The sequence below is a fragment of the Apteryx rowi genome, unplaced genomic scaffold (assembly GCF_003343035.1).
Source record: "Apteryx rowi isolate R43461 unplaced genomic scaffold, aptRow1 scaffold_307, whole genome shotgun sequence".
Lineage (NCBI taxonomy): Eukaryota > Metazoa > Chordata > Aves > Apterygiformes > Apterygidae > Apteryx > Apteryx rowi.
In genome coordinates this window covers 161,407-188,923 of record NW_020449497.1, presented here as the reverse complement: position 1 = coordinate 188,923, position 27,517 = coordinate 161,407, and the positions used below count along the sequence as shown (strand labels likewise).

Genomic DNA, 27,517 nt, shown 5'->3' with positions numbered 1-27,517 from the left:
GGCGCGGCGCGGGCGGCCGGGAAGGGAGAGCTGGGGGCGACCCGGGTGCCGCGGGCTCGGCGCTAAAGGTGAGGCTGTCTCGGGTCGCTCGGCTGTGACAGAACTTATTTATCGCAGGGTAATACCCCACGGAGCTGCTGGTAACGAACTTCTCGTGTATTGCGGCGACTTTGTGTGTTTTTAAGGCAGTGCATAGCGTGGGGTATAGTCAAGACCGTAGGAATTAAATCATATTGCTACTCAGGAAGTAATATTGCACCGTCCTTGCTCTTCTGGACGAAGTCTTGTTGTTTTGCTCTTTATTTTTCCCCGAGAGAAACAAGTCTAAACTATTTGCGTCCTAGCGTTGGGCAGCTCACTCTATGCCTGCCTTTCTAAATGCTTTATGGCAGTCTGGTAAAACATAACATGGAGCTGCAACTCCGGGAGCGCAGAATGAGCAGGTGTCCCATTAAGGGCATCCTTTCCATGCCAGGTGAGCTGTAGCGATAGGAAGTAGCCACAAAACCTGCATGCCGCCACAGAAGGGTAAGGAGGAGTAAGGGGCCACAGGATGGAAGTAATTCTGACTTTCTGCATTTCTAGGGTCGTGTGCTGCCTTCGTAAGGTCGGCTGTTGTGCTTACACCTGCTGGGTGTTATCAGAACCGCTGTGGACTTTGTCTCAGGTGAAAGGAAATGGCTTGTTGCTGGGGAAGGTGGTAGCAGGAGAAGGTAACTTTACTTTTCTCCTGTTTGCTTTGTGCCTGTGAATGATCTACTGAGTTACAGCCATATGTCTGTGCACATTATAGCCAAGGAAGAGCACGTGACTCGCTGGAGCGCGGCACAACTGCTCGTGAGGGGTGTGTGGCTTTTCCTGGTGGCACATGGGTTGGAGCTGTCAGAGCAAGGGAGCTGGGCGGCGCGTGCTCTTCTGCCAGTGGGTCACCGTGTGACCCTGTTCAGATCACTTAACCTCTTCATTCTTTAATGAGCCACCTGTGTAGCAGGTGAAATACTCTACAGCCCTCAGCTGAACTAATGTGCCTTTCATCTAGTAATCTTAATGTACGTACAATGTTTTCTGAAAAAAGGATAGTGCAGTTTTGCTATATGTATCTTGATTGCACAGTTTAATTCTTGTTTAGTTGGCTTGCATGCAAGTGCCCACCCAGCGCTCTAGGCACTGAAGAAAATTAAAACTTTTTAGTAAGTTAAAAGGAACAAGAAGCCTGTAGATCTCAAGTTATGCTGTAAGCTTGCTAGAATCCACCTTTTCATTACATCCCTTTCTGTAGCACTCATCTGACAGTCCCACAGCTTCTTTTTCCAGTGTTTCATTGAGCTCTCCAAGGACTTCTAAAAGATCCCATGAGACAGCAAGCCTGAGGGATTTGAGCACGCCAACCTCATTGTGGTTGTACAGTACCTCTCCAATGGGGCCACAGGTTGTTTGCTCTGCCAGACATGAAACAAAAACCTGGAGGAGGCTGTGCAAGGATATCATTAGACTCTGGAGGAGCTGCATGAGAGAGCACTGTAGGAAGCCAGGCTTTGTACATTCTTGTAGCTACTACTTATTTAGGTGTGCTCTCTGTAGTCACACCAACTTTAGATCCCTGGCCGAGGATCCAGATTCCATCTTAAAGCTATCTAGAGGTGCTTTGGGATACTTATGCTGAAAGCTTCTTTCTYCTCTTTCATCAGCTGCCTGGAAAGCCTGGGCTTTAACCTAGACACTCCCCAAAGCCTGAAGTTAGAGAACAGGAATTCCCCTTGCCACCCACAGCATGAGATGAAGATATCTGTAGTTTGGATCCATCATGCTACATAGGTTCCTAATTCCTTCAGATTCTCATAGGAGTTAACTATGACAGGAGTTTGGTTGTTGAGGATGGCAGCTGAAGCTGTTCAGAGCCAGAAGCAGGCTATTTGCTATGCTGAGACTCTTGTGCTCATTTTGAAAATGTTGCTGGCTGTCTTTTGGGATATTTGAAACAAGGATGGTTTTTGCAGTAGTAGAGTTATCTGAAGAGCATAATGCTTTAAAAGCAACACACCCCACTTATCTATAGCTCTCATCTTCCATGTGCACTTAACTAGTGTGAGCAGTTTATTTAAGGTATTTCTAATATCCATGGACACTGTAATAAAATCAGGGTCGGTATCCCCAGGTGCTCTTAGCAACATCTAGAAGTAATTAAAAAACATGAATTACTTTCAGTTATTTAATGTTTCAGATCTAATGACTAGCCTTCTTTAAATTGTGATTTCTAACTACAGTGCTCATGTGGAACTCTTCATGCAAATGGCCTAGTTAAACTTCGTGAAGTGATTAGTAACTTCAGGCAGCCAGTGTGAAATACTTGTAAGGAGCTGTTTTATTCAGCAGGTGTTTAATATCTCCTGGAAATTAAGGCTGTTGAGTTTGCTTCTTGTGAGGATCCCAGAAAGTGATACGTTTGCATGTTGCTCATTGCTTTGCAGTCTGTATTCAGCTGCTCTACTTAATTGTCCCCTACACAGGTTCTGTGCAGCTTTGCTGCTGCTGCATTTTGTACACTAGTTGGAAGCTGACTATTAATTTATGGGATCTGTACATCACTATTGGCAGAATTATTTCAGAAAAAGATCATTTTAAATAATTCTTCAGCTGACAAATCACTGCTTGTAGACCTGAAGAGGTCCTGGGTGAAATTGCCTTTGACCTCTGCTGCCACCTGGCAATGAGGATGAGAAACTTGCCCTGTGCTGTGGCTGGGTTTGACTCCCTGAGTATAAATAGCAGCAGTTCTTGGCAAAAGCTTATGATCTCCATGTGCCTCTTGTATTGGGGGCCTTAGCTTTGCATTAGGGATAAATCTGTGAATTGGCAATTTGAAGTCTCTGGAACAAGGATTGGAGTATGCATCCCTGTAAAATTCAGTGCTGTGATCCTGCAGTTTTCCCCTTCCTTAAATAAGAGCTGCTTTTGTTGTGAGCTAGGAAATGGAACACAAGTCCAATTGAAATTAAGGGTTATGAAGAATTCTAATTCTGGTGTTCAGGAGTGCAGAAAAGAAATTCACACATCATTTCCCTAAAATATTCCAAGCTGAATGTAACTTAGTGTACTATTTACTGCCAGGTGAAAAGGATGGGCTCCTGTCTTTAGTTAGAAGATCTTTCTCTGTTCCTTGTGATGCCTCCAACTCAGTGTGACTCTAGGAAAATCACTTAATCTGTGCTTTTTGAAAGCTTTTTTTTTTTTTTGAAAGACTTTTGACTTTGCTTTTGAAATAGGGCTGCCAAAGCAGAGGAAAGGAGGCAGCCTGCAATCTTTGTTGGGGAAAGCCTTTCTGTGTATGAGAACAGCCCCTAGCATAATTTGGGTGAGGTCTTGTAGGTACTACTGTAATACAGATCAAAGTGAAGCCTGTCTCTCTCTGATTAGGTCTCAAGTATGTTGTATAACTTCTTGTAGTGAGCTTGTTAATGCATACAAGTTATCTTCCTCCTTGTTCAGTCCAAATGTCTCTTGGTGAAACCTTTGCTGTTCCTTCCTAGCACAGATGAATATAGAGTGCTTATTTCACAAATGCTTGATAGCCTTCCTCTCTCTACGCTTCTGCAGTTTATTTTCAGCAAGCCAAGCTCTGTGCACAAGAATTCCAGCTGAACAACACTGCTTTTAGCTTTTCTGTTTAAGTCTAGTCCAGCTTTTGTTTTGAGAAGCTGTTTATCAAGGTCTCATTGCTGTGCACAGTAAACCTTCTAGTGAGCAGGTCTTGATGCTGTTCTCTGGATACCTGTTTGGTCTCAACACTGCCTCTTTTCTCACTCTCTCTTACAGCAGTATCAGTGTTGTGATGTAAACCTCACTATTCTTTCTCCTTGAAAATTCAGATCTCTGTTTTTGCCTTGTGGGCAGAGTATATTGGAAGCCTTTGGTTAGTTTAGTCTCTGCTTTTGGGTGTTGTGTATGCATATTTTGTGGAAACCAACACAGATGCCAAGCATTTGATTTAGTTCCTTGCTTTAATTTTCATTTGTAAGCTGCACTTAGTGGACACAAGTTCAGACAATGTCTCTAGTAGCAAAGGCTGCATTTGTTTCATTAGTGTAGAAGCAAACACAAAAAGTATTAAGTACCGGATGTATTTGTTCTGAAATTCTGGAAAGTGATTTGTCTTATCTCCAAGCTTGGTGAAAATGCAGAAAGAATGGAAGATGATAAAATTTGGATTTTTGGAAAATTTTTGCAATGTGTTGGTAGATTATAAAGGTGGTAAGAGCTGTTTTGCCTGTATTGCAGAGGACCAGTTCTCTTTAGTCTTTAATGCAAGACACTTAAAAATGTAAAATCTGGACTGGTGGGTGTGTCAGGGAGGAAAGAGATTTTTTTGAGAGGGAGTGGGGAAAAAAAAATTCACAAAACCTCTGCATAGTAACTTGAGAAATGCAATAAGGGACAGGGCACAGCTGAAACAGCCATGCAGGTTGCTGCTCAGTGTGTGCAAGACAAGTCCCAGCAGGTACCTGGCAGGTGAGGAGGGAGTTATTTTTGTGTGGATCTATTGGTTAGGGATCTTCGAAGGAGAAGCAACAACTGGTGTTTAAGCGTCTTGGCTGTGAGAAGTGCTGTGCATTCCCCGGACAGGGATACCTGTGCACTGAGAGGATTAGTCTGAATACGGGGACTTTCTCTGCAGTTTAAAGTAGGATGAGACTGAGAAGGTCATGTGGCCTCTGGCCAGTTTGCTAAACTTTCTTGGCTAATCTGAAGCAGTAGAACATTTGGTCTGGCTGTGTTTCTGGAGCAGATTCCAAAACTGGCAAACAAATCCACCAAATGTGAGGAATAGCAAAGAAAGATAAAGGTAGTATTGGTGAAACAGTATAGAAGCTGTTTCTGAAGTTTGCTTCAGTATCTGAGATAAATTTCTCACGGCTTTGCCAGAAAGGTGTCTTGCCTTTCTCCGTAATAGAGGATTCATGGGGCGACGTTAGCTTGGTTGAGGAAACTATAAATAATGAAACAATTGGAGCAGGAAGGTAATAAGATATAAAGTGCAGGAAGGAGCTTGATAACCTGATAGGGTTAATGTTAATTACAAAGTGTAACCTATGGCTTATTGCACAGCAGGAGTGATCAGCTCAGGGTCTTGCCTTAATCTGTGCAGCAGTGCAGGTGGTGAGGGCTTATGGTGGTGGTGAGGGGTGTTTGCATATGTGTGAGCTCCTTGGTAGTTTCAGAAAGACATGTGCAGAAAAACTACACTTTGTCTAGGCTGATGCTTTTATTGTAAACCCCTGTTTTCAAGTGTGTAAATATGAACTGTTCTGACTCCTGCTTTGGCTTAGGAGTGATATTGTTGTAGCTCTGGAGCTCTGCTGGACCTGTCCTTAGTGCCTGAGTGGGGGAGAGTGCAGAAAAGCAGAAACTTTTAAATGCAATGTTAATAAAGCCTGGGCTGTCAGCATAGCAGCTTCAGCTGCAAAGGAAGGGAGGAAGTTGTTGTAAGAACATTACTGAAGCTCATTACTCTGAAAGCAATTTTTATCTTGGAGATAAGAGCCTGGTCTTGGTAGTGTTTCTTGTTCCAGAGCTCTAGTTTGGTGTCTACAACAACCACCTCTTTCAACTTTTTGTTTATGTCATAATTTATCCCTCTGCAAATAGGACTGTCAGTTCTTAAATATTTTAAGGGTATGGAGTGGTTTTATTAATTGTCTTCATCCACAGAGGCAACTGCTTCGTGAGTTGTGTAGTCCATGTTAACTGGGCTTTGAAAAGGAGGTAGTGCTTAAGGAGTATCTCTTGCTGCTCTTGTCTTTCGATACTGGTGTTTGAAGCAGGAATTACTAGAGAACTCTGAACTTTAATTAATTGTAGAGAAACTCATCTGTTCACTTTTCTTTAAAATAAGTCCCTTCCAGTTTGAGATCTTGCTTACCAGGTCTTGTGGCTGAGCGTTCAAAAGGAAGATTTGAGGCAAGGGGTTGCAGCTCAGTGACGCCGCAGGCCATCGTCTGGGAAACGGACAATTGTGGCTTCATAGATACGTCCTGTGAGGTCTGTCTTTGTCACATGCCACTGCCTGGAGTAGGAGACCTCTCTGGGGGACGATTTGTGGTTCGAGTCTGAACGTGAAGAGGTTTCCCAGGAGGAAATAGAGACAAGCAGCCCCTCTGTGGGCTTTCTGCCTCTTCGGAAGGTGAAGAGGCTGATCTGAATGGTCTGTCTTGTGACACCCCAGTCTTCTGGGGTAACCCTACCTAGCTTATGCTGAACATGGGGCAAGTGCAGGTAGGTCTTCTCATGCATGTTTCTTTGCAGTAATTTCTCTTTTTCTAATCTTACTGGTAAGGCCTCTAGTCCTGTTCTTATGCCTCTTATAAGGCAGAGCATGTGCTACTGGTTATTTTTAGCATGGAAAATTTTAAGAGTCCACGTGGTCCTATTTAGTTTAACTCTGCCAGCCTTGTCCAGTTCTCTTTCACCCAGATAGTATTTATTTCCCAAGTGCTGTATCACTAACTATAGGGTTTGTAGGGAGGCATCCCAGCCTTGCTGTGGAAGCTGAACTTCCAATTTAGCTGCTCGCTTGCTCTGTGACCCTTCAGATGGTCTTCAGTTCCAGCCTTGATTTTTTCCCTACCTCCAGGGTCTTGGAGTGTAACTTCTCAGAGTGCCCTGATGGAAGGGGAGCACTGTGAGGTGGGAACCGCCAGTGCTGCGGAGTACAGGGCTGCTGGGGGCTCGCTTCCTTAGGAACTGTCCTTGTCTCTTGTAAAGCCTTGAAGCGGCTTTACCCCTGGAACAGACCTTCTTGTTGTGTATAGAAAGCTCCGAAAATCGTTCGGACTGAATGCTTGCTGAACTCTCCTCTTGGACCTTAAGAATGAGTTGTCTGGCTTGTCTGTGAACCTCGTGCTGCGAACATTTCTAACCTTATAAGGATGTGTATACTGAAGGATTGTTTGTCCTGGCCAGAGAAACAAGGTGGCTTAAAACACTGCTCTGGGACCCTAATGCAAACAAGCGGAATGAGTTTTTTGTCCTCAGATTTTTCAAGGTAGGCAAAGATGTGTTTTCACTCTTGTTGTACTCACCTCTGTGGTCCTTATTGGGAATTTTCTGTAAGTCGACTCAGAATATGGTTTTGGAGAGCTGACCCCTGCTCTCCCCTTGATGTCTTAATCCCATCCTGACCTAATGTGGGGATTACTTAGCAAGTTGAAAAAGTCTCGTGTCCTAGCAAGAGCTCTGCAGCCCTGCCTTGATGCAAGGTGTGACATTTAGACCAGATTCCTGAAATGCCAGCAGGAAGTGGAAGTGGTCAGTGGCGCAGTGCGAGTGAGTACAGTGTGTGAGCTCTGCACTAGCTCACTTCTATTTTTGGTGCAGGAGTGCATGGGGCCTGCATGCTGGGGAACAGGACTGGAGCATCCAGCACTTCACGCTGGTTCTGGCTTTTGCAAGCTAATAGTCCCGAGTCTGAAGCCTCTGGAATTGTTGCACTTTCCCGGCTGGCTCCTCCTGCCTCTGGAGTGCAAAGATTGTAGGGCAAGACTCCATCCAGTTTGGCAGTGTTTAAGGCCATGTGACTTGACAAGTTGCCATTTTCTGCTCTGCTGCTGACAGGAAAATCCCAGGCTTTCTTCCCCCATGTGTTTAAATGATCCCATTGCCTCTGCACTCCTGAACTGGCTGTCAAATTAGCAATGGAGAGAGGTTTTTGCTGCTCTTAACTGCATTGGAAAGTGGGTGTGGGCTTTAAGAGCTCTCTTACAGTAGAAATCAGAGAAGTCTGTGTTGCGTGTTGCAGCCTTTTTTGTGGCACTGTTCAGTTGAGCAGGTTAAAAATCCATCTTCTAGGCATCGCATCAAAAGTGGCATTGCGGCCAGCGTGCTAAAACCAGGCCACCAAATTCTTCCTATCGTGTTTATTTAAGGAGGTGTTTGTTGGTGTTAGCTGTCACCTAGCCAACCCGGAGCTTTAAGATGTCTGTTGGCATCCTGTGCAGAATGTGTGCCTTGTTTTCCTTTTCTAGTTGACAGAAGGAGGGATGTGGAATTCCCATTTAACACGGTCACTGATAGTGTAATGCAGCTCTTGCTAAAACTAGACAAATTGAGAATATGAAATTAAACTAGCTCCGCAAGGAGCAGTCAGCTAAACCAACAATCCCCACTGTGATCCGAGTATCACAGAAGAGTGAAGATCTTGATCTTAAATTATCTTAATGTTTGAAATGATTCCTAAAGCCTAGCAGACAAAACAGTTTGGGGATAGGCCTGTCCCTCTGTAGAGCATCCTGCTACTGTCTTTCTGCACTGTAAAACTGTGTGGGACTATTGTTTGTACAGTTGGTGCGACTTAATAGGGAATCGGATAATAATAGTGCTGTCTGTTTAATCGGGGAAGCTTGTTGGGAATGGACTGATGTGAGCTACTTTAATTTGAGTTTGTGGTATGCCTGTGAGACAGCTTGTGGGGTGGTTCTGCATTAATTATAATAAACTTAAGTGGACAGCAGATGAGCACTAGCAAGGGTTCACAATGTGCCATTGTATTGTACGGCATAAATGTGAACCTTTTGTCTTAGGAATGTGCAGACTTCATCCTTTCCGTTTACCAAGTTAAAAAAAAAAAAAAAAAATCTGAGTTACTGCATAGAATTGTTCTTTTTAAATGCTAAATCTTAGTTTGAGGAAGAATTCAGATGTTGCCATTAACCAAAAGTTTATCTTCATCAGTGAGCCTGTTACTTGACAGTTGGGAAATGACTTTGATTTTTAGAAGAAATCAGATGTGACTGTCCAATAAATGCAGAATGTAATTTCCTGTGCAGAACTATATAAATATCTCATTCATGGTAGACTGGAGATGTTTCTGGATTTCTTAAATCATGTCTGTTGTCAATCTGATTTGGGAGTGAGCAAGAAAGTTTTCTGTTCTTGCCGTTCATTTATTTACTTGCCTCAGTTGTTAGGACTTTGCAGTAGACAACAAGGAGGCAAGGCTGGAGTCTGAGCTAGCTCGAACAAAGTTGTGGGATAGTGGGGGTAAGGCTGGGGAGGTGAGAGGGGGTGAGAAGTCTGGAGTGAATATTAAAATATCTGAGATTTGGATGCTCAGTTTGAGCTTGAGGGAGGCATTTTTTTATTTTATTTTTTCCTCCCCCCCAGCTATCATGTAATCAGCTCTCCTCGGGGCGCTAGTTTTCATGAGGAGTTGTATTTGGGAACTGTGGTCAGAGTGCTTGCTTTGATAATGCAGGTTTTTTTCCGGTTGAGACAGACTAAGCATAGTCGACAGACTGACTTGATTGTGCTCTCTTCTACAAGAAATATTATGCTTCTAAAAAGGAAATAGATAATACTCTTTTTCCAGTGGGTGGTTCCCATTTCCATGACTCTGCTATCTGCTAAAAACAATCTTTATTTTAGTCACTCATTGGCAAAGGTCTTGAGGCCTGTTTGGAGAAAAGTCCGCAGTGTGTAAGCATTGTCAGGCACACTGTGTTTTGCTTTAAGTCCTGCTCAGTGAAAATGTAAATTGTAAATCCTTTGCAGCGAGGTTGTTCTGAGGACCTGGATAACTGTTTAGCTTTGTGTTTCAGTGCAGCTCTTCGTGAAGAAAAGGCTGTCAGCCCTGCCTCCTATAACTCCAGTGAGGTTTGTAAGTGGGTGAGCAGGACTGGGACACAAGTCTTTCCCAGCAGTGTCCGGGCAGGGATGGGTCCGCACACGTTTTAAACAAAAGCAGCTTCCAACTTTCAAAAGTCAGAGGGGTCACAGCTGTCATCCTAGTAAACTTAGATGTGGAACAGACTTTGGAGCTGGACTTTTAAATAATAGGATCTCTATCCAGACTGCTTTTGCTAGACAAAGATCACTGCATTATAGGATGTGGTAGCACAGTTCCCATCTCTCCTAAAGACTAAGGCTCATCCCTAGGAGACTGAGAGAGGAAAAGGTGTTGGTTTCACTCAACATGAAGTAAAAATTCTACTGAAGAGGCCGATTAATTTGCAACTGAAAGAAAAAGTGAAACTTGGTCACAATTCAAGTAAAAAGAGGCGAATGTGTCCTTTTGTTCCTGTTCAGTACCGTTTCCGAACTGCTGTGTGGCACAAGGGGAATTGGAAGTCAAGGTAGGAAGTATGAAGCTCATTCCTTGGCCACACCGTGGGCTGCCCTTACAGGTCCTCTGGCCAGCAAAAAGTATCTGTGTGGTCAGAAGTGAGTCCTGTCTGGCTGATGGTCTCTGGTATCTCTCTTGGCAGTGTCCTGAGCTGAATTGCAGAGAGCTCTTCAGCTCCATCAGGAGAGGAAGGAGTTGGATTAGGATTATTATCCAGAGCAGGGGTGTGAGGTTAGAAGTCGGCCCTACTGAGACTGCAAAAGGCTCCCTTTGCCTGCGGCAGCCTCGGCAGCGGAGCAGCCTGCGGGTGACCGTGGGGAGCGCGCGCTCTTGCAGCTCCAGTGCTGGAAGTCAGCTGGAATTTAAAAGCTCCTCATGTCAGTTTACATTTGCTGCGCTGCTTAATGTAACTGGCAGTGCTGGACAGGGAGCAGATCCATCTAGGCCTAGAGGGAAGAAAACACTACGAGCGGAGTATTGGCTCAGGCTCCAAGGTACCCAAGGCTGTGTAGGTAACCGTAGGGACCTAGCGTCTCTGAAAATCCCCTGTTGCAGTACTTTCTCGGTATCCTGTCTTCAGGGAGCAGCAGAGATTTGGGGGAGCAAATGCCCTGGCCAGTCTAAGAGCAGGAAATGCTTTAGCCGTTCTCATGATCTAGGCACTTGTTAACGTGTTGGAATTGATTCATAATGGTATCTGTCTTTGTGCAAGCAGCATCCTGATGAGGAGAAGAGGCAAAGCACTCTGCCATATTGCTTGCTGATCTATTTATAGACATGAAAGCATGCTCCTAAGCTGCTTCAGTGCCTAAAAAGCCCACAGAACCCTCTTTAAGAAAAGACTGAAACTGCAATTAAGTGATACTCTATTCAGCATGTTAAAAATGTGCCTGTGCCCTGGATTCTGATTATAGCATAAGCACAACTCTCCAGGGGTGAGCAGTGCTGATGAATGATGTGGCATGTTGAGGCCTGGAGGGCTTTGTCCTCTGTACTCAAAAAAAAATGCAGCCCAAGTCTTTTACACCGTGCCCTGCTGCTGTGCACTAAACTTGAMTAGAAGGAACCATTCCTGAAGCATTCAGGGCAGGTCTGACTGTTGCCTTCTTTCAGTGGTATTCCCTGTGCAGATGGGCGGATACACTCCCAAAATTCACAGCAACTTTCCAGAAGGGTGTGCAACAGGCTGTGGCCACCAATTCATGATGCTGCGTTCCCAAACAACTACTGAATGTTAACTACTCTTTGTTGCTGTGACTTTAGTCAGCCATTCGAAGGCAAGCGAGTCTCCATTTATCAGTAGTTGCCTCAAAACAACATGCAACCTCTGTATCTTGAGCGATGTCTCTTGCTGGCGCAGTCCTGACTAAATTATCTCTTCCTGCCTGTCCTGTTAATGATGGTATCAAGGCTGTAATTTAGATCAGTGTAAGCAAACTTCAAGGTCATCTTGCTGCTCACTGTAGTGCACTGGATCAGGAATAGCGTGCTCTTGCAAGCCGTGGGCAGCTCAAACCCAGCTGGAGTTCCCTTGGCATTAGAGGCACTAGGAGGTGCTTTGCCTGTTCTCCCTCTAACATATTGTGAAACTGAAGGAACTAAAATAGCATTTCACTAAGCAAACAGTATGTCTCTGATTTCTTCCCTCCTAAAGATTGAACCTTGATTCCCCTTCGGTTGGAATGACAGAGTGATTCCTGTTGAAAGGGTTCACAAAATGAGCTGTGGGGATTCTTCTAACAAGGTTAAAAAGACTTGCTTCCTAGTGACAAGGGAAGTCTTTGGCTTTTTCACTAGCACCTTTTACTAAAGCACCCACATGCTGACTTACCAGTCAGCAGTGGAAGGCCTGGGGACCTCTTACTTTGATGGGAGTGGTGTCTTTTTGAAATGTAAATACACTTGCTGCAGCACAGAATTCGGCATGCAGGAGTCTTGGCTTCCTTGTGGGTGTTTATTCTTAAGCTGTTCAGTGCAGCTTAAGGGGAATTCACTGCAAGGGTGAGAGTTTGAAAAGGGGGAGTATATTTGGAGGTGTCTAGCTAGAATTAGTCTTGAGTAGCAAGCTTGGTTCAGCTGTGAAGGGGGGTTGCTTGATAGGGGTTATGGGAAAGCTGATGAGGAGTGATCAAACTTTGAGGGAGGAATACAAACTTCCATAGCAGAGTAGACAAGTGGTCTGCAAAGCAAATCTTGTTTGGTACTGCTGGTATCAGATGTGTAAAGGTACAGGGAAATCCAAGTAACTTGAAGTTAAGGAGTGTCCTGCTTTACAGGGATGTTTCTTCCTAAAGTGAGTTCATGTCCTCTCTGGAGTTCTTGGTGCCAGGCTTTTGGTTCAAGTACTTGCTCTGTGTCTCTGTTAGCCCTAGAAATGTGCAACTCTCTCATTTGTTTCTTGGCTCAGTGACCAAATGATTGCTGCTCTTGCAGTCCTGACTTTGAAACCTGTTGTTTAGGCGTCTTTGGCTGTTTCAGAAGACATTTGAGCCATGCATTTTATGTGCTTCACAAAGCCCTGAAATCATCTTTCAGTGGGTTTGCTTGTATCCAATAGCTGCATCTGCGAGCACAGGATGTTCCTCTAATCCTTGGCACACTGCTTTGTAGCCCAAATTCCTTGGAAGTTATCTTCAACTGCAGGTCTTCCCAATTTTAAATCAGTCCGTGTATCCACATAAAAGCTTGCAAATCTTGTTCCTCTTTCTCAGCCACTTAACCATCGAGGTCAGGTTTCATGCATGTCCCAGGCATTTGTGCTTAGGAGCCAATCCTGCAAAACCTTCTGTTAGTGGTATCCACTGGCATCTTTCCACAACAGGGAGGTGTAATTATCTCTTGCCCGTGTAGGCCTCTATGGTGGGATATGGTGGTCATATCCAGCTGGTCTTATGATGCCCATTGTCTTGGGGGTTGGTTTCTCCAAGAAAAGTAACTCGCCTTTGTTAGTGCTGTCACCTGACTTACAACTTCAGTCCTCCCGTTATATGGCTATATTCTTTAGGCAGAAACCAAACTGCAGGTAGATGGGAAAGTTGACACTGATCTTATTGCCAGTCTGCTTAGCTTGCACATCTGTTAATTACTGTATGGGGTGGAAGGATGTGTGAGCTCTGAGAACACAGGTAAGCAAATGCTGGGATCACTGACTCTTGGTTTTTAATGTGTACCTATCCTGTGGTGTTAATGGCTAGATAGAGAAAAGAGTCGTTTTTCCTGAGAGCTGTGCTGAGCTTCCCATGGAGAGCGAAATCTCTTAGGGGGGGACTTCTGGTTATTGGGAGACACTTGTTCCATGAGGCTGCAGTCCCTCTTTGTTTATGAATTCCTTCACTGTGTGTGTAAAGGTAAATGGAGTAGCTATATGTTGCTGCTTTGCCGCTAATGAACTGCAGATTCGGTTTTGTTCTAGCACACCGGCCTTTTGTAATACTGTGGATGAGAGTGTGTGCAAAGTATTTTTCCTTTGGTGAGGTGATACATTTTAGAGATAAGTGTTTGTTGTCAGTCTGTACTGACGCTGCTTCAGGAATGGGATGATCCCCTTTAAACTGAGAACTGGAGGAGACCTGCCGTTCATCAGATTTGAGTCTTTGAATGTTTGTAGTGCAGCCGTACTGTGGACCCAGTCTGATTCTGGAGAATCTTGCAGTGCTGGATGCTGTCCATGTGTGTAGTATTGACCTATAAAGGTGAGACAGGAGAAGGGAGGTGAAACTATTTGCCCAGATAAGTGTTACAGTGAGATGTGCCTGGGTATCCCTAGTCCTAGGTGAGGGTCTTGTTCTATGTGCTGCTCACAGAGTAGAGATGCAGATTTAAACAGTGGCTTGAAAACAAACCTGTCCACACTAATAGAAATAGCTTGATGCATCTGTGAAGTTTTAGCCTTTCTGTTAACTTCACTATTTTAACATTTTTTTTTCTTTCCATTCCCCCTTCTAGGTGTAATTGCTGAGGATCTGTAAAATGGCTTTACGTTTCCGCACTTTCCTCCCATATGCCTTACCTGGAGCGCTGGCACTTCTTGGCTGGTGGTGGTTCTATTCCCGTAAAAAGGAGCACGGAAACAATCTTGACAGGCAAGCAATAGCAATCGCGGAAGAGCAGCAGAGAGAACTGCCTGTGAATGGTTCATCACCCCGAACAGAAGCACGTGCTCCTCAAGGACTGCCTCTCTCCTCGGAAGAGGAACGCCCAGAGAATGAAACCTCGACCTCCGTGCTGTCAGCAGGGTCGACGACGCCCTCTCTTCTGCCTCAGACTCACGAGAGGTTAGATTTCTCGCAGGACCTTCCAGCCCCAGCAGTAATGACCATCCAGCCCAGCACCCTTGAGGACGACAGTGAAAAACTGGAAAGAATAGACTCTCAAGATGAAAGCAGTGTCCCTGCTTGTGTCTCTCTCCCACTGGTCTCGAAGAGTGCAAAGTGTCACAGCAGTGCTGTGATCAGCCCTAAACAGGATTCGAGCTCTAGTGCAACTGAAGGTCAGTGGCCATCAGCATCGGTGACACTGACACGAGAATCCTCGGGAATCATGGAGGAGGTCAGCAATGCAGAGCAGTCAAATGATTCTTCATTTAAGCCCCCTAAGGAAAGCCAGATGCCAGAAACTGTGCTATCAGATACTGGCTCTGTGACAGCCCTCCATTTTGGATTGGAGAAGGAAGCCAGTACCCCACTAGCCTTTCTCAATAATGAAGTTGAAGAAGCTGTATCAGGTCACAAGGATCCTGTAATTGGGATGTTATCGGATAGTTGTATGAAGTCTGCCTGCTTGGAGCAGTCCAGGGAGGAAGAAATGTCCAAGTCAATTGACAGTACTGCGCCTGTGTGTCAGGAGGAGGACGCACAGCCAAAAGGAGATGAATTGGAAAGAGAGAAGATTGGAGGAGTGAGTTTAGACAAGGAAGAAGTTGAGAAAATTGAGCAAGTAGCAATACAGATCATTTCCAAGGTCATTTTGGCAGCAACCGAGGAAGTGCTGTCTGGTTCAGTAAGTGACGTGTCTAGTCGGATCTGCCAAGCTGCAGCCAGCCGAGCTGAGAGACCTCTGGAGAGGGCAAGCACTGCTGCTTCTGATCAGATGCTTGCAGTGGAACCTTGGGGAGGGGATGAGCATGTTGATACTAAGAATGATGCAGTGGTACCTACAACCCCGCAAGCAGAGGAACGTGATCAGTGTGTGACATATTCCAGCTGTTTAACACATGGCCGTTTATCCAGCCCAGCTCAGGGAGACCCAAAAGACCGTCAGGTAAAGAACTGTGTGCACAGTGAGTCCCCAGGAGTTGGTCGGACTCCTACTGCAAACCATGGAGGGTCCCTGGGAGAGTCGCATGTGGTTATGGAGGACTCTGGGTGCAGCACATGTGCATCCGAAGATGGGACAAGCGTCGAGGACCCATTGCAAAACACAATGCTGTCTGTCACATCAGGCCAGCATTCGGACTTACTGAGCACCTCTGCAACCCAAGACACATCTGCTGAGCAGAGCTCAGTACCAAGCGAAAAACCTTCTACCCCGAAGTTACCTGAAGACAGTAAAGTGCCATACAGTAATGGGATGTTGAAAGAAGACAGTCCAGACTTGCGTCACGAGAGTAACTGGATGACAGAGACAGATGGAGATCATTCAGGAGGTAAGGGATGTGAAAAGCCTCCTACAAAAGCATGGTGAGCAAGGGTTTTGTGTGCTGTAACACCTCTGATTCACAATGCAATAATTGGATAAATCCTCTTTATGTTAAAATTTCCCCAGTGTATGGATCCTTGCCCTTCATGTTCAGGTAGATATAACACAAGCATTTACTGTCAGAATTCCCATCTCTATAGGATCCTGTGGTTAGCTAGATGATTTTCAGGATATGTCAAAAAGGTGTGAACAGCCTGGCCCCTTTCAGCACAACGCTTGTTGTCTGAAGTTAACTATGTGCTTGAGTAGTGTAGTGAAATGGAGCATGTCGGGATGAAGGTCAGGCTGTTGAACGCCTTGCTGGTTTGAGACCTGCTAACGCAAATCACTTCTGCTTCAGTTCAGGCAGCCCCTGGTAGGCACTGGGTTCTTACCTCTGTTTATGGGCTGCTGCTGAAGGGATGCTGTAGGGCAGGTTCCTGAGATGGTGCTGCATGAATCAGGGAAGTGCTCTGATGAATTGTGATAAAATCAGTTGGTTGCAGACCAATAACCCTGAAGGCTTTTTGCTTGAAAGGGTAGGTGCATGCCAAGAAATCTCAACAGGGAACAATGTTCATGGAGTTCCTCCATCTGTCTTGTTGCATTGCTTTTTGCCTTCTAGATCCTGCATGGTGTGTGCCTGGCAGAATACAAAGCTGTCTGAATGAATATTGACCTGTGTGACCTTGGGGATGGATGTTAACATCCTTTGTAGGACCCTGTGGTGCCAACAGCTCTTAATGACAGGATGTCTCTTGTAATTGCTACAAAGTAGTGGGAATGCTGCTTCTTGCAAGACATGAGGCTTGGGATTGTCAAGTATTTAGGATTAACTCCACAAAACAATCTCACTAGTGACAGTAAATAAAGGAAGAGAATGGTTTTGCCTTGCTGTGAATGCTGGTGTGATGGGGAGATGTAAGAATGTGTTGTGGAGCCTGCTTGATGACCAGTGCTGAAAGCACTCTGCGAAGACAGCTGAAGGGTAGGGAGTGGAGAGATAGCAGGGAAAGTTGTGAATGTGACTGTGTTGGGTAAGAGGTCCCACAGCTGTCCTTTACACTCTGGCTGTGAGATTTGAATCTTCCTCCTTGCTTAGAAAGTCTAGGGCAAATGGCTCCACTGTCAGGCTTTGACTTTCTAAGTGTCTGTGCTGTGTGACTAGTTGAGAGGTGGCAAATGTAAAGCAGCTGTGGGGATTATTTGTCTTTTTGGTCTTGCACTGGATAGTCTGAATACTTACAAGCAAGTGAGGGTCTTTGTGCTCCTGCTTGTTAATCTGGAGGAGGGATCAACTTTGTGATGCGCTGACTGTATCTCAGATCTCGGAAGGAAACTTTTAAGTTCTTCCCCTTCCCAAGCAGAAATGTTCCTGATATTGACTGGTTTGAGAACAAAGCATAGCTCATCTCTGGCACCTTGCTTCTTGAGGTATACGATAAATTTGGGCAAGAGGCAATCCCCAATCTCTGCTAGTAGCGGGCACACCGACACTTAGGGGCCTCTGCGTTGCTGTGCAGCCCCTATTCAGGCAGGAATGTGATGTCGGTGCAGCAACCAAATGAAGAGGTTGCATGTCCTTCCCTGCATGCTGAGCTCCCTGTGAAGAGCCTTGGTCAAATCGGGGGGAAATGCAAAATACTGTGCTACAGCAGCAAGCAGCTCAGTGTTGATGTTAGCATAGTGTGATGCTAGCATTCCCTTCCACGGTAGCTTTGACTTTGTGTCCTGTCTCTGCTGCTGTGTAAGTGTCATGTTTGAGGGTCTCCTGCTGAATTTGAGCTTCTTCCTATTGTTCAAATTTTTCTCCAGGAACAAAAGGAAACTTTAAGGAGACTGTGACAAAGCTTGACTCTGAAATACAAAGCTAGATACTGGACCTGTGATATAGAAATGTCCTGTGTGAATGCATAGGCAAAGTTCAACCTAGCCTTTCTATGAAGTGAGGTATTTTCTTGGCCTTGTGTCTAGTAGCTGGGTTGACTCTGCAAATTGTTTGAATGCTGAGATGTGCATGTGTTTTGTAGGTTCGGATGTAAATAGTATGGATTCTGTGGACAGTGGCTGTGCCCTGGGGAAGACGGAGACTCGCCAGAACTCTAAGCCAGGAGGAGAATCCAGCAAGTCTGAGCTCACTATCTGGGAAATAGAGGTTCCAAAGGTAACCAGCCACCTGCCCGGTCACGCTTCCTGCCTTGCCCTACATAGCAGTCTTCTGGTTATCGCAGTCTGGTACAGGCTCAGTGCCATCCCAAGTAGATCAACAAAGATTTAAGCATTTGTCTCCCATTAGAACTCAGCAGGAATGAAGAGCCTGTACCCACCTGTAAACAAGAGGTGTGTAAGGGCTATGCCCAGGGTCGCAATGGGTGTTAAACTCATTATTTCCCTTTATCTTCTACCCCAGTGTCTTAGTCTGATGCTCTGAAAGCATTCAGAAGGCTCTGGGGGTATACAGTTACTAAGAGCAGGTGATTTTTATTCCTCTTTCGTCCTTCTACATAGGAGGGTTATGTTTCAACTACCTATCCAAACCCCTGCTCACAGGCTGAATGCTGTTCTGAGCTGTTCTGTGGAGCTACTGCACCTCTATCTTTGTAGTGTGCTTTCTTTTGGATTGAGAGAGAACCTATTTTTAGGACTGTCTATATTCATCCATTCTTCCCTATTCTGTATATGCAAAATCATGCATGACTGCCATGCACAACATTGCTCTTGGAGTTCTGCTCCTGAGCAGACCTGAATGCTGACAGCTGCTGACATAAGATACCAGCTCCCAGTAGGATAAGCATGCTGCCTTGAGCGCTTGGATGCTCTGTGCCCGGAGAAGACATGTAGCAAACACTTTGGGACAGTAAAACACAGGCATAAGGAAGCTGATCTGCAGTGGAAGAGTATGTTTCACTGGTTAGTGGAGACAGGCTGTCACTGTTTCCCGAAAGCAGCTAACTTTGAATTGAGTAGGATTATCCATACTGACTTGGGCCCAGCATTTCTGCTCTGGTATTTGGTCTCTGAAAGTAGGTGGTGGCAGGTGCCAGTGAAAGAGTGTAAGAGACAACAGAGATGTCTTTACCATCCTGCACAGAGCAGTCCAGGGGCTCTCTAGTTTAACAGGCATGATAGCCTGGTTTCCTCTCCTGGGAATTTGTCTAGTCCTGTTCTAATCTAGTTAGCTTGCATTTAGTGTGAGGAGACTTTATATTTTATGTTTTAAATGAAAGATACATGTAGCATGGTTTAAAAAAGAAAGCGGTGGGGGGGAGGCAGATTCAAAGAGGATGTGATTTCATTGACTATAGCAGGACAATAACTTTCACCAGGCCTGGTTTTGTCCCATAGTATTTTGCTGCATTCTGCAAGATACAAAGATGGATGTATCAGAATAAGTGGTGCTTACTGACCTGTATCTACCTTGATTTATCACAGACCAGTTGAACTCTGCACTGGTCCAGTGTTGCCTTATGTGTATGCTGCCTGGCCCTATGCACTACAAGAAAAGGGAGTGTGGGAATAGTGGTGTTAGATCTGCATTTCTCTTCCTAACTGTTGCTTTCTTCTCTCTTTCATAAAGCACTTAGTTGGACGCTTGATTGGCAAGCAAGGAAGGTATGTGAGCTTCTTGAAGCAAACTTCTGGTGCCAAAATATATATCTCAACACTACCTTATACCCAGGACTTCCAGATTTGCCACATAGAAGGTAAGTGAGATGTCTCTGTATTCATGGTCTGATATCTCGCTTGGAGGCCCTTAATTAGATGGGCAAGGAATTTAAACAGGTTTGGTGGCTCAGAGTCCAGTGCTTTAAAAAACCTTTCTGCTCAAGGACAGTGCTGTTACAGTAGTGGTAGATGCCAAATCGCCTATGTCCTGGCATGTGAACCCTCTATACTGGAGGTTAGAGAGAGTGAATTTTTAACTTCCTCAGTTGCTTTAGTTTAACCAACACTTTGCAGGATCACTTCAGGGGCTATGATGTGTATATCAAATGGAATCTGGTTGCGCATCTTCCGCTATTGCAAACTGGGGAGGTTGTTAGACTAAATGTGGCTGAAAAATATCAGTGCGGTCAGTTAAATGGGTTCATACCAAATGCTACAGCTGTTGAAACTGGGGGCTGTCAGCCTGAATTGCACATGTGGGTCCCATCATCAGATTACATGGTTGGTCTATTAAAACTCTTAAATCGTTGATGTAGCCCAGAATGCTTCTGGTAGCTGTGTTGTTCTGTGGAGGGGAAGTGTATATGTGTCCATAGCATGTCTATGCAACACTTTCTCTGAATTTTTTTGTCTTCCAGGATCCCAGCATCATGTAGACAAGGCGCTGAGTCTGATTGGTAAGAAGTTCAAAGAGCTCAGTCTCACCAACATCTATGCTCCACCTCCTCCATCACTGACGCTTCATTCCCTCCCTATGACTTCCTGGGTGAGTCCCGGCTTGCTGGCTATGCTGATGTCGGGGTGGAAGGCTGTTGTTGGTCAATGTCACCATGACATGCTACGTATATCCATGTGGCCCTTTTCCAGTAAGAGCAGATTTCCTCAAAAACAGTCTTTTGTTTTTGTGTGGCTATCCGTTGCCCAGCTTATGTGTAACCATTGCAGATCAGACTTTATCCACCTGCTGTTCTACTACCATTTCCTTTCTGCCTGAGCTGGGAATGGTAGCAGAGTGCTCCACCAGGCCTGGGTTAATTTCTTGTGGTTGCACATCTGGCCTAGAAGGTTTTTGCCTGTAGGCAGACACATTTGCCTGAGGAAATAAGGCTTCAGTTTGCAGCCGAGTAGATTGTCTGCCCGCTCTGCTTAAGGGCCACTTGATGTGTGATCCAAATGTTGCTGTGATCAGTTTTCATTACCATTATTGTCCTGAAATCCTGGAACTAGTCTTCTAAATGTTTTACTACTTTAAGGTATTTAATTTCACTTAGAGGAGGTTTCTGTGTCAGTGTTTCCCAGAAGAGTTTTTATACTACTTTTGCTTTCCAGGTATTTAGAAACACTCCTTTACTTCCATTGTATATCTAGAATCTGTTGAAGTAACTGTGCATATAACTGTCTCCATGGGTGTTAAATCAGGCTTTGTTCTGGAAAACAGGGTTTATGCTGTGAAACTAAAGGCCTTTTAGATGTATTCTGAGCACAGTAATGCCTTAAATTTTGTTAAGTTACCCAACACAGTGGCTCTCTGGTGGCCAGGGAAAATTATCTTCAAAATAAGAGACCTCTGTGACAAAAATCTTAATTTGAACAGTCCCTGCAAAGATTACCTTGATGTAAGAAACGCTGAGGGCAGGGAATCTCAACAAGTTGCGCTGTGGTGATAGCGCAGCATGACTTGACCTGCATTATTGCTTGCTGATCTTTTGGGTAAATAAGTTTGCTCTGTGCTGATAGTCTGTTTGTGTACAAGATGGGCCCTTCTCCAAATCTGATTTCCATTAGAAGAGTGTAGAGTAACACTGAGTAGCTTTCTGGTCCTGACCCAAAGCAGCCTTTTGGAAGTGACGTACAAAATCCCAGAGTGTCAGGGTTTTCCCACCTGTGGCTGTAAGCCTCGAGAGTTGCTGGTGGAACCCAGGAAGATATGTGTTTAGTGCGAGTGAAGCTTGTGTTGCAATAAATACTAATGAGAATCTCTCTCATCCCTGTGACAGCTGATGCTCCCAGATGGAGTCACTGTAGAAGTGATCGTGGCTAACCAAGTCAATGCAGGGCACATGTTTGTACAGCAGCATACGCACCCCACTTTCCATGTCCTGCGTAGCCTGGACCAGCAGATGTATGTCTGCTATTCTCAACCTGGAATTCCAACCCTGCCAACACCCGTGGAAGGCAAGTAATTCAGTTGCTCACAAATTGCTCAGTTGAGGGACTTCCTTGAGGGTCATGCGAAAGCCTGACTCCCACAGGTTAGGCTTTGGAAGTTTCCCAGTGTATGAGAATGTGGTATCTCACTTGGCTTTTTTTTTTTTTATTATTATTATTCTCAGTAGATAATTTTGCAGCACTGCTAACGCTTGAAGTGCTGATTTCTAGAAAAYCTCTAATGCTGAACCTTTCTTCTCTGTTCTCTTACGCTTTGCAGTTGGTGTTATCTGTGCGGCTCCAGGTCTGGATGGGGCGTGGTGGAGAGCTCAAGTTGTTGGCTACTTCAAAGAGAGCAGTGAAGTGGAGATCAGATACGTGGACTATGGAGGATACGAGAGAGTGAAAATTGACACACTCAGACAAATCAGGTCTCCAGCTCCTCTTCCATGGCCTGAGGCCATATCTAGCTTGAGCCTACATCATAGGCGGCTGTATGGTTTGAATCACTTATGGGATTTTCAACACTGAGATGAAGTGGAAACGGTGGAATGGTTTGCCCCAGCAGCGGGTGTGGATTCCTCGGGAACACAGCAAGCTCTTGCATGGCTTTTCTTGAGGGAGAGGGGTGAGGGATTGCAATTCCTGCCACGTCAATGTGGAAGCTGAGCAAAAGAAGCCTTCAGGAGGCCCAAAGGAGTAGTTAACTTTTCCAAGAGCCAGCAGTAAAACTCAGATTCCCTATGCCTGAGCACCTTTGGCTGGACACGTTGAGTGAGGGTTATCTTATACAAGCCCACAAATACTTGATTGTCCCAGCTAGAGTGCCCCAGAGGTGGGAGAAAAGCAGCAGAGCTTCCCTTATGGGAAGTGATCTTTACTTTGAGCCCAATCCAGTGTGGTGTGCTAATCACAAAACTTACTGCTGCTGCTCAGACTGTTGAAAAAATTGACTGATTTTTGACAGTCATCAATTTAAAACTTAATTCCTTTTAGGCCAACTGATTAATCAGTGCTAGAGAATACAAAAGGAATTTTAAAGCTATGTTCTTATTCGGGTTGATTCTCTTCTCTTTAAGGTCTGATTTTGTAACACTACCTTTCCAAGGAGCAGAAGTTTTGCTAGACAACGTGGTGCCACTTCCAGGTAATGGAGCTCTCAAGGCATACTGTTGCCACTCCTCCTCCTGCTGGTTTCAGTGGATACCAGCTGTGCACAAGCAGTGATTCGGCCTAACCTTCCTCCCAGCTATTGCAAGTGCAGCCTTTGAGGTGACTGGAGCAAGGATTGGAAAAAATGTGCGTTATTCTTCTGTATGTGCTAGCATGGCACAACCAGCTTGACTCCAGGGGAAAGATGATAAATGTCCAGGCTTTTTCCTGCATGGAAGAAAAAATGAATTATGTTCTCCTAAACAGCAAGTTGGCAGAACTGACAGGATATAACTGAAGTAGCTGTAACTATTCTGCTGCCTTCTGTTGTCGAGCATCTGTAAATAAACAGATGCAAACAGTCTTTAATCTGCCAGACAGACATTTGACAATGTCCTGCTGAAATGACTGATGTGTACAGTCTTGTGTTCTAAAAACTGCCCTCCAAGCACTGGAAAACTGTCAGTCACTGCCTAGAAAGGCTTCCTGTTTTTTTTCTGGTGCTGTTAAAGATGTTTGCTGTATTTGTGTCTAAAATACTGTCCTTTTGGGTGCTGCAGGGGTGAGTTATAGGAACTAGGGATCAGGCTAGGTTTCATCACTGGAACTTGTGGGGCTGACAGGACTCCAGCTGGTGCAGCCCCTGCCAAAACTGTAGATAGATGGCAAAGTTTAAGCTGTTCCTAGCAGAGTTCAGTGTTTTGCTTGAGGTGATTGACCTCCTTCAGTATTTGTGGAGGCATAAGGAATTTACTTGCTTCCAGAGATGGTCTCAGGGTGGGGGAGCACAAAGGAGAAACTTTATTTTGCCGCTGTTTGATTGGAAATAAGCAGCTTCCCTCCAAATTGAAAACTCTTGTGTCCTGTCTCATCTTCACAGCGTAGATTGTAACTCTGCTGGCTGGGGCACAAGGGCTTCCTGCAGCGTTACATGTGGACATAGCAACAGTACCCCTCTATGCTGCTCAAGCTGAGAGATGTGAGCTGCCAGCACTTAAAGAGAGCGTTTGGCAGCGTTCAGGTGCCAGCCAGCCTGTGGTACAAATGCTTTTGAGTTCCTGTTTACAGTATTGCTCTCTGTGCAGGGTCAGCAGAGTCCTCGGGCCCCTGAACTTAGCTTGTTAAGGATCAAAATATTAATGGAAGCTCAAAGATACTGCAGAAGAATACTCTTGTGTCTTTAAAGCCTCCTAATTCATCAGCCACTTATGATCATATTAACTTAGCTAGTGGCTTTAAAAAGTGCTTCATCCTTTCCCTTCAGCAACACAGCAGGCATAATTCTTGTGTGATCTTCAGCTTAATAGACTGGTTTCCGCAAATGCCTACAGCAACAGCGGGTGAGGGTTCTCTGGCCTAACTTCTGTAGGAGGTCAGACAAGATTAGCTTAATAGTCCCTTCTGGCCTTTAAAGCCTGTGAATGTCTCATTTGTTTTCTGCTATTCTTTTCTTTTCAAAGATGAGGATCATTTTTCATCAGAAGCTGACACAGCTGTTAGTGAGATGACCAGAGGGGCAGCACTACTGGCACAGGTACATGAGAGCTGTCTGGAAAAGCCTTGCTGATTTTACTGTAGTCATTATCTTTTCTGCTCCCCAGCATACTGTTTGTGTTAAAATCAGAAACAAAGCCAGGGCCTCTAAGCCTAGTTGCTGGGCAGGGTTCCTGAAGAGAAATCTCAGTGCTGGGAACAGGCTGAGAATTTTCTTGTGTAGCATCAGCACCACTCATGGCTGCGTGGAGCTCTAAGGAATGCACGAAATAGGGCAAATACAGTTTGCTAGGTGATGGAGGCAGGGCAAAAGGGGGGCTGAATGGGCTTGCAAGGCATGAAATGGAGTGAGGTTGCCCGGTGTATAGTGTATTCACCTGGCCTTGCGTGGCTTCTCCAGTCTTCAGTGCAATTACAATGCTGACGTCCAAGATCTGGCCCCTTGCTGGCGAAGGGAGAAGCGGGACTTCTGCTAGTATCCCAGAGGCTTCCACGCAAGGTGCCTGATCTTAACAAAAGGGGAGTCACCTCTTTGAAGTGCCTCTGACAGTGGCTGGAGCAATCCACATAAGCTAACTGAAGCGAGTGGGAAGCTGATGGCATTTGTGACAGTCAATCCCCATAGCTTTCTTTGGTTTAATCCAGTCTTCAAGAGCATCCCTAATTCTAGCAATGGCATAGATTTGAGGGAACAGAGCAAACTTCCTAACAAAGTGTCCCAGCTGCGTGGTGGCAGCAGTACATTTCCACTGGTGTACTGGATGCTGTGGCCTACGCATAAGTTCACGTATCAAGTATCTGATGCACAGTGAATGGTGCCAGCTTGTGTCTGGCCCGGCTCGGACCAGGACTGCTGCCCCCTAATGCTCTTCTGTGTTTCCAGGTCACAAATTATGACAGTGCAACCGGTCTGCCGCTGATACAGCTGTGGAGTATGATGGGAGATGAGGTGTGTATGCTGACTTGTCTATTTTTTTCATCACGGTTTGAGTTTATGCAGACTTTGTGGATTAAGAACTTGGTGATGTTTCTGGCTGGTGGTTTGTTCACCTCTCTCTTTCCACCCCTCCCTTTAGGTGGTGTCGATAAACAGAGCTCTGGTGGAAAGAGGATTTGCTCAGTGGATTGACAGCTACTAGCAATGTCCGAGATGCCTCGACAACCTTTTCTTACGAAATAAAATCCCTTTCCGCACTGTTACAATTTGGTTTGGCAACCCCTTTTGGGAAGAACTGTTTACACCTGTGTACAAAGTTTTGCGGTCCATTGAAGCTTGTTTTGCTCAACTGTTACCATTTCACTAGAAACACATACCTCATCTCAGTGAAAGGCGGGGTGTTAAAAGCCATAATGAGAGATACTGTAGCTTTAAAGCAAAAAAATTCTCCCTGGCCTCTTCTCAAAAATGGAATGGAAAAAATTTAAAACCTTGGGGCTTGCTTGAAGCTAGCAAATGCCCCTGAAATGTTAACTGTGGTTGCATGTCTGTTCAATATGTATAATACCCCATGAACTCAGTGTCTGCTTTTCCTAAAGGTTACATTGGCTGTCCTTTTTTAACAGGCTCTGCCTGTGAAACCAATGGATGTTAATGAGTTTAATGTTCAGTTTATGGATTTCTCTATATTGTGCCACCAGCCTGCCCAAACTGCATTCATCTGGGATCTTCCTGATGCCAGGAGGTAGATGAATTGCATTCATTGCACTTACTGTGGCACATGTCTCACTGCAGTCATGTTTTCTAGGCTTGATCTGCTTAAGGAAGAAAGCTGCTCTGTGCAGATGCTTAAAGTGCAGGATATGTTACCACTACAGTTATTGCTCTGAAATTTATGTTCCAAATCATGTATTTAAAGAAAAGAACTGATTGCCAAGCCCAATTGTAATTTGTATTTTTCTAGCTGTGCAAGTCTGTAAATATATATAAAAAAAATCATTGTAATATTTTGTACAAGAAAAACACTGGAAACAAAGGGAACTTTACAGAAACTTTTTCACACCAAAATGTCCTATGTAGGTAGAACTGGTTTGGAGTGCGTTAGGATAGCTGACATATTTGGACATCCGAATGTGGGAGTGTTTCTGCTCTGCTGTATACAGGATTAGCATTCCCTTAGATTGCTGTCTGGTTTGAATTGTGATCACTGCATTCTTTGCTATGTTGCTGTACAGATCTGTTTAAAAAAAAAAGTAACAATTTGGCATTAATATTGCAGTGGTGTTCTCTCTCAATTTTTTTGCTCCTTTTTAGATTTCTATCATATGGAATTTAAAATTTTGCTCAAGTAATTTAAACTGACTTAATACTATTAAACACGTGCCCCTCTAATGTATATCATTTTAGATGTGTATTGAGCTGGGATTTATTGCTGGCAGAGAAGACACTTGCCAGGAAAATGTTGATGTAGTCAGTCCCCACGAAAGTTTTTTCAGGTGAATTCAGGGATGTCTTTACATCTTATGAGCTAACATGTCAGTGCACCACACATCTGGATAGTTGCCTACAAAAGCGTTTGGTCCGATCCCTTCCGATATGGTATGATTATATCCCTTTTTTTTTTTTTTGAGTTCTCTCCTATTCGGCGCTTATGATTTAATGTTCATGTTTGCAATAATGTCCAATGAAAACTAAATTTGGTAACTCAGTTAAATCTATAAAACATATATCCTCTTGGAATGTTTCTTTCCATTTCAATTAAAGCTCGAATTTTAAGCCGTCTTAATCAAACTGTGATGACTAAGAGCCTTCATTTCCAGATCTCTTGTGATGTAGGGTTGGGAAGGGAGCTCAGTGGGAAAGCAGGCGAGATATAGTCCTGATGGCTTTTCAACAGATGCAGAAAGGTCCAGCTTCAAAACTCCTGGGGCTTCTTTTACTTCAAATTTTGTGGAAGGGCTGAAGACTGGATTTATTCTTAAGATAAATTACTTATAATAAGCCCTTAGTCTAAGCACTGGTGCTCAAGGCTGTTGAGGTTTTGTTTGAAATTAACTTACCTTGCAAACTCAGGAAATTGCTTTGCTGTCATACTTGTGTGTTGAAAAGTGAAACCTGAGAGTCCTTACGCTAGTATCGGAGCACCTTGAGACTAGGAAGGCCTATTCTTGCAGTAGGACACATCCCCACTGTGGATGGAAAAGCAACTGCAGCCTGGAGCAGACTGACTCCTCTAGGTTTGCACAGAAGAGAAGTACTGCCTTTATGGTCTCAAGAGGTATGCACTCGGGAACAGAGTCTTTCGTCGATCCAGTTGTTCATCTTCCCAG

General features: G+C 44.7%; 1 protein-coding gene across 2 annotated transcripts; it reads left to right on the top strand.

Moving 5' to 3' along the window:
- The first annotated feature begins 121 nt into the window (after positions 1 to 121).
- Positions 122 to 26,963, top strand: AKAP1 (A-kinase anchoring protein 1). 2 transcript variants are annotated; one of them, XM_026070262.1, is made up of 11 exons: positions 122 to 667; positions 14,060 to 15,758; positions 17,821 to 17,954; positions 19,368 to 19,494; positions 20,095 to 20,222; positions 21,454 to 21,631; positions 21,885 to 22,035; positions 22,684 to 22,751; positions 24,217 to 24,290; positions 25,134 to 25,199; positions 25,327 to 26,963. In XM_026070262.1, exons 2-11 carry the CDS (start codon positions 14,084 to 14,086, stop codon positions 25,387 to 25,389), a joined length of 2,664 nt encoding a protein of 887 aa, XP_025926047.1. In that variant the 5' UTR covers positions 122 to 667; positions 14,060 to 14,083; the 3' UTR covers positions 25,390 to 26,963. The 2 variants fall into 2 exon arrangements, with proteins under 2 accessions (XP_025926047.1, XP_025926046.1); XM_026070261.1 differs by having other exon boundaries at positions 123 to 713.
- Positions 26,964 to 27,517: the final 554 nt, after the last annotated feature.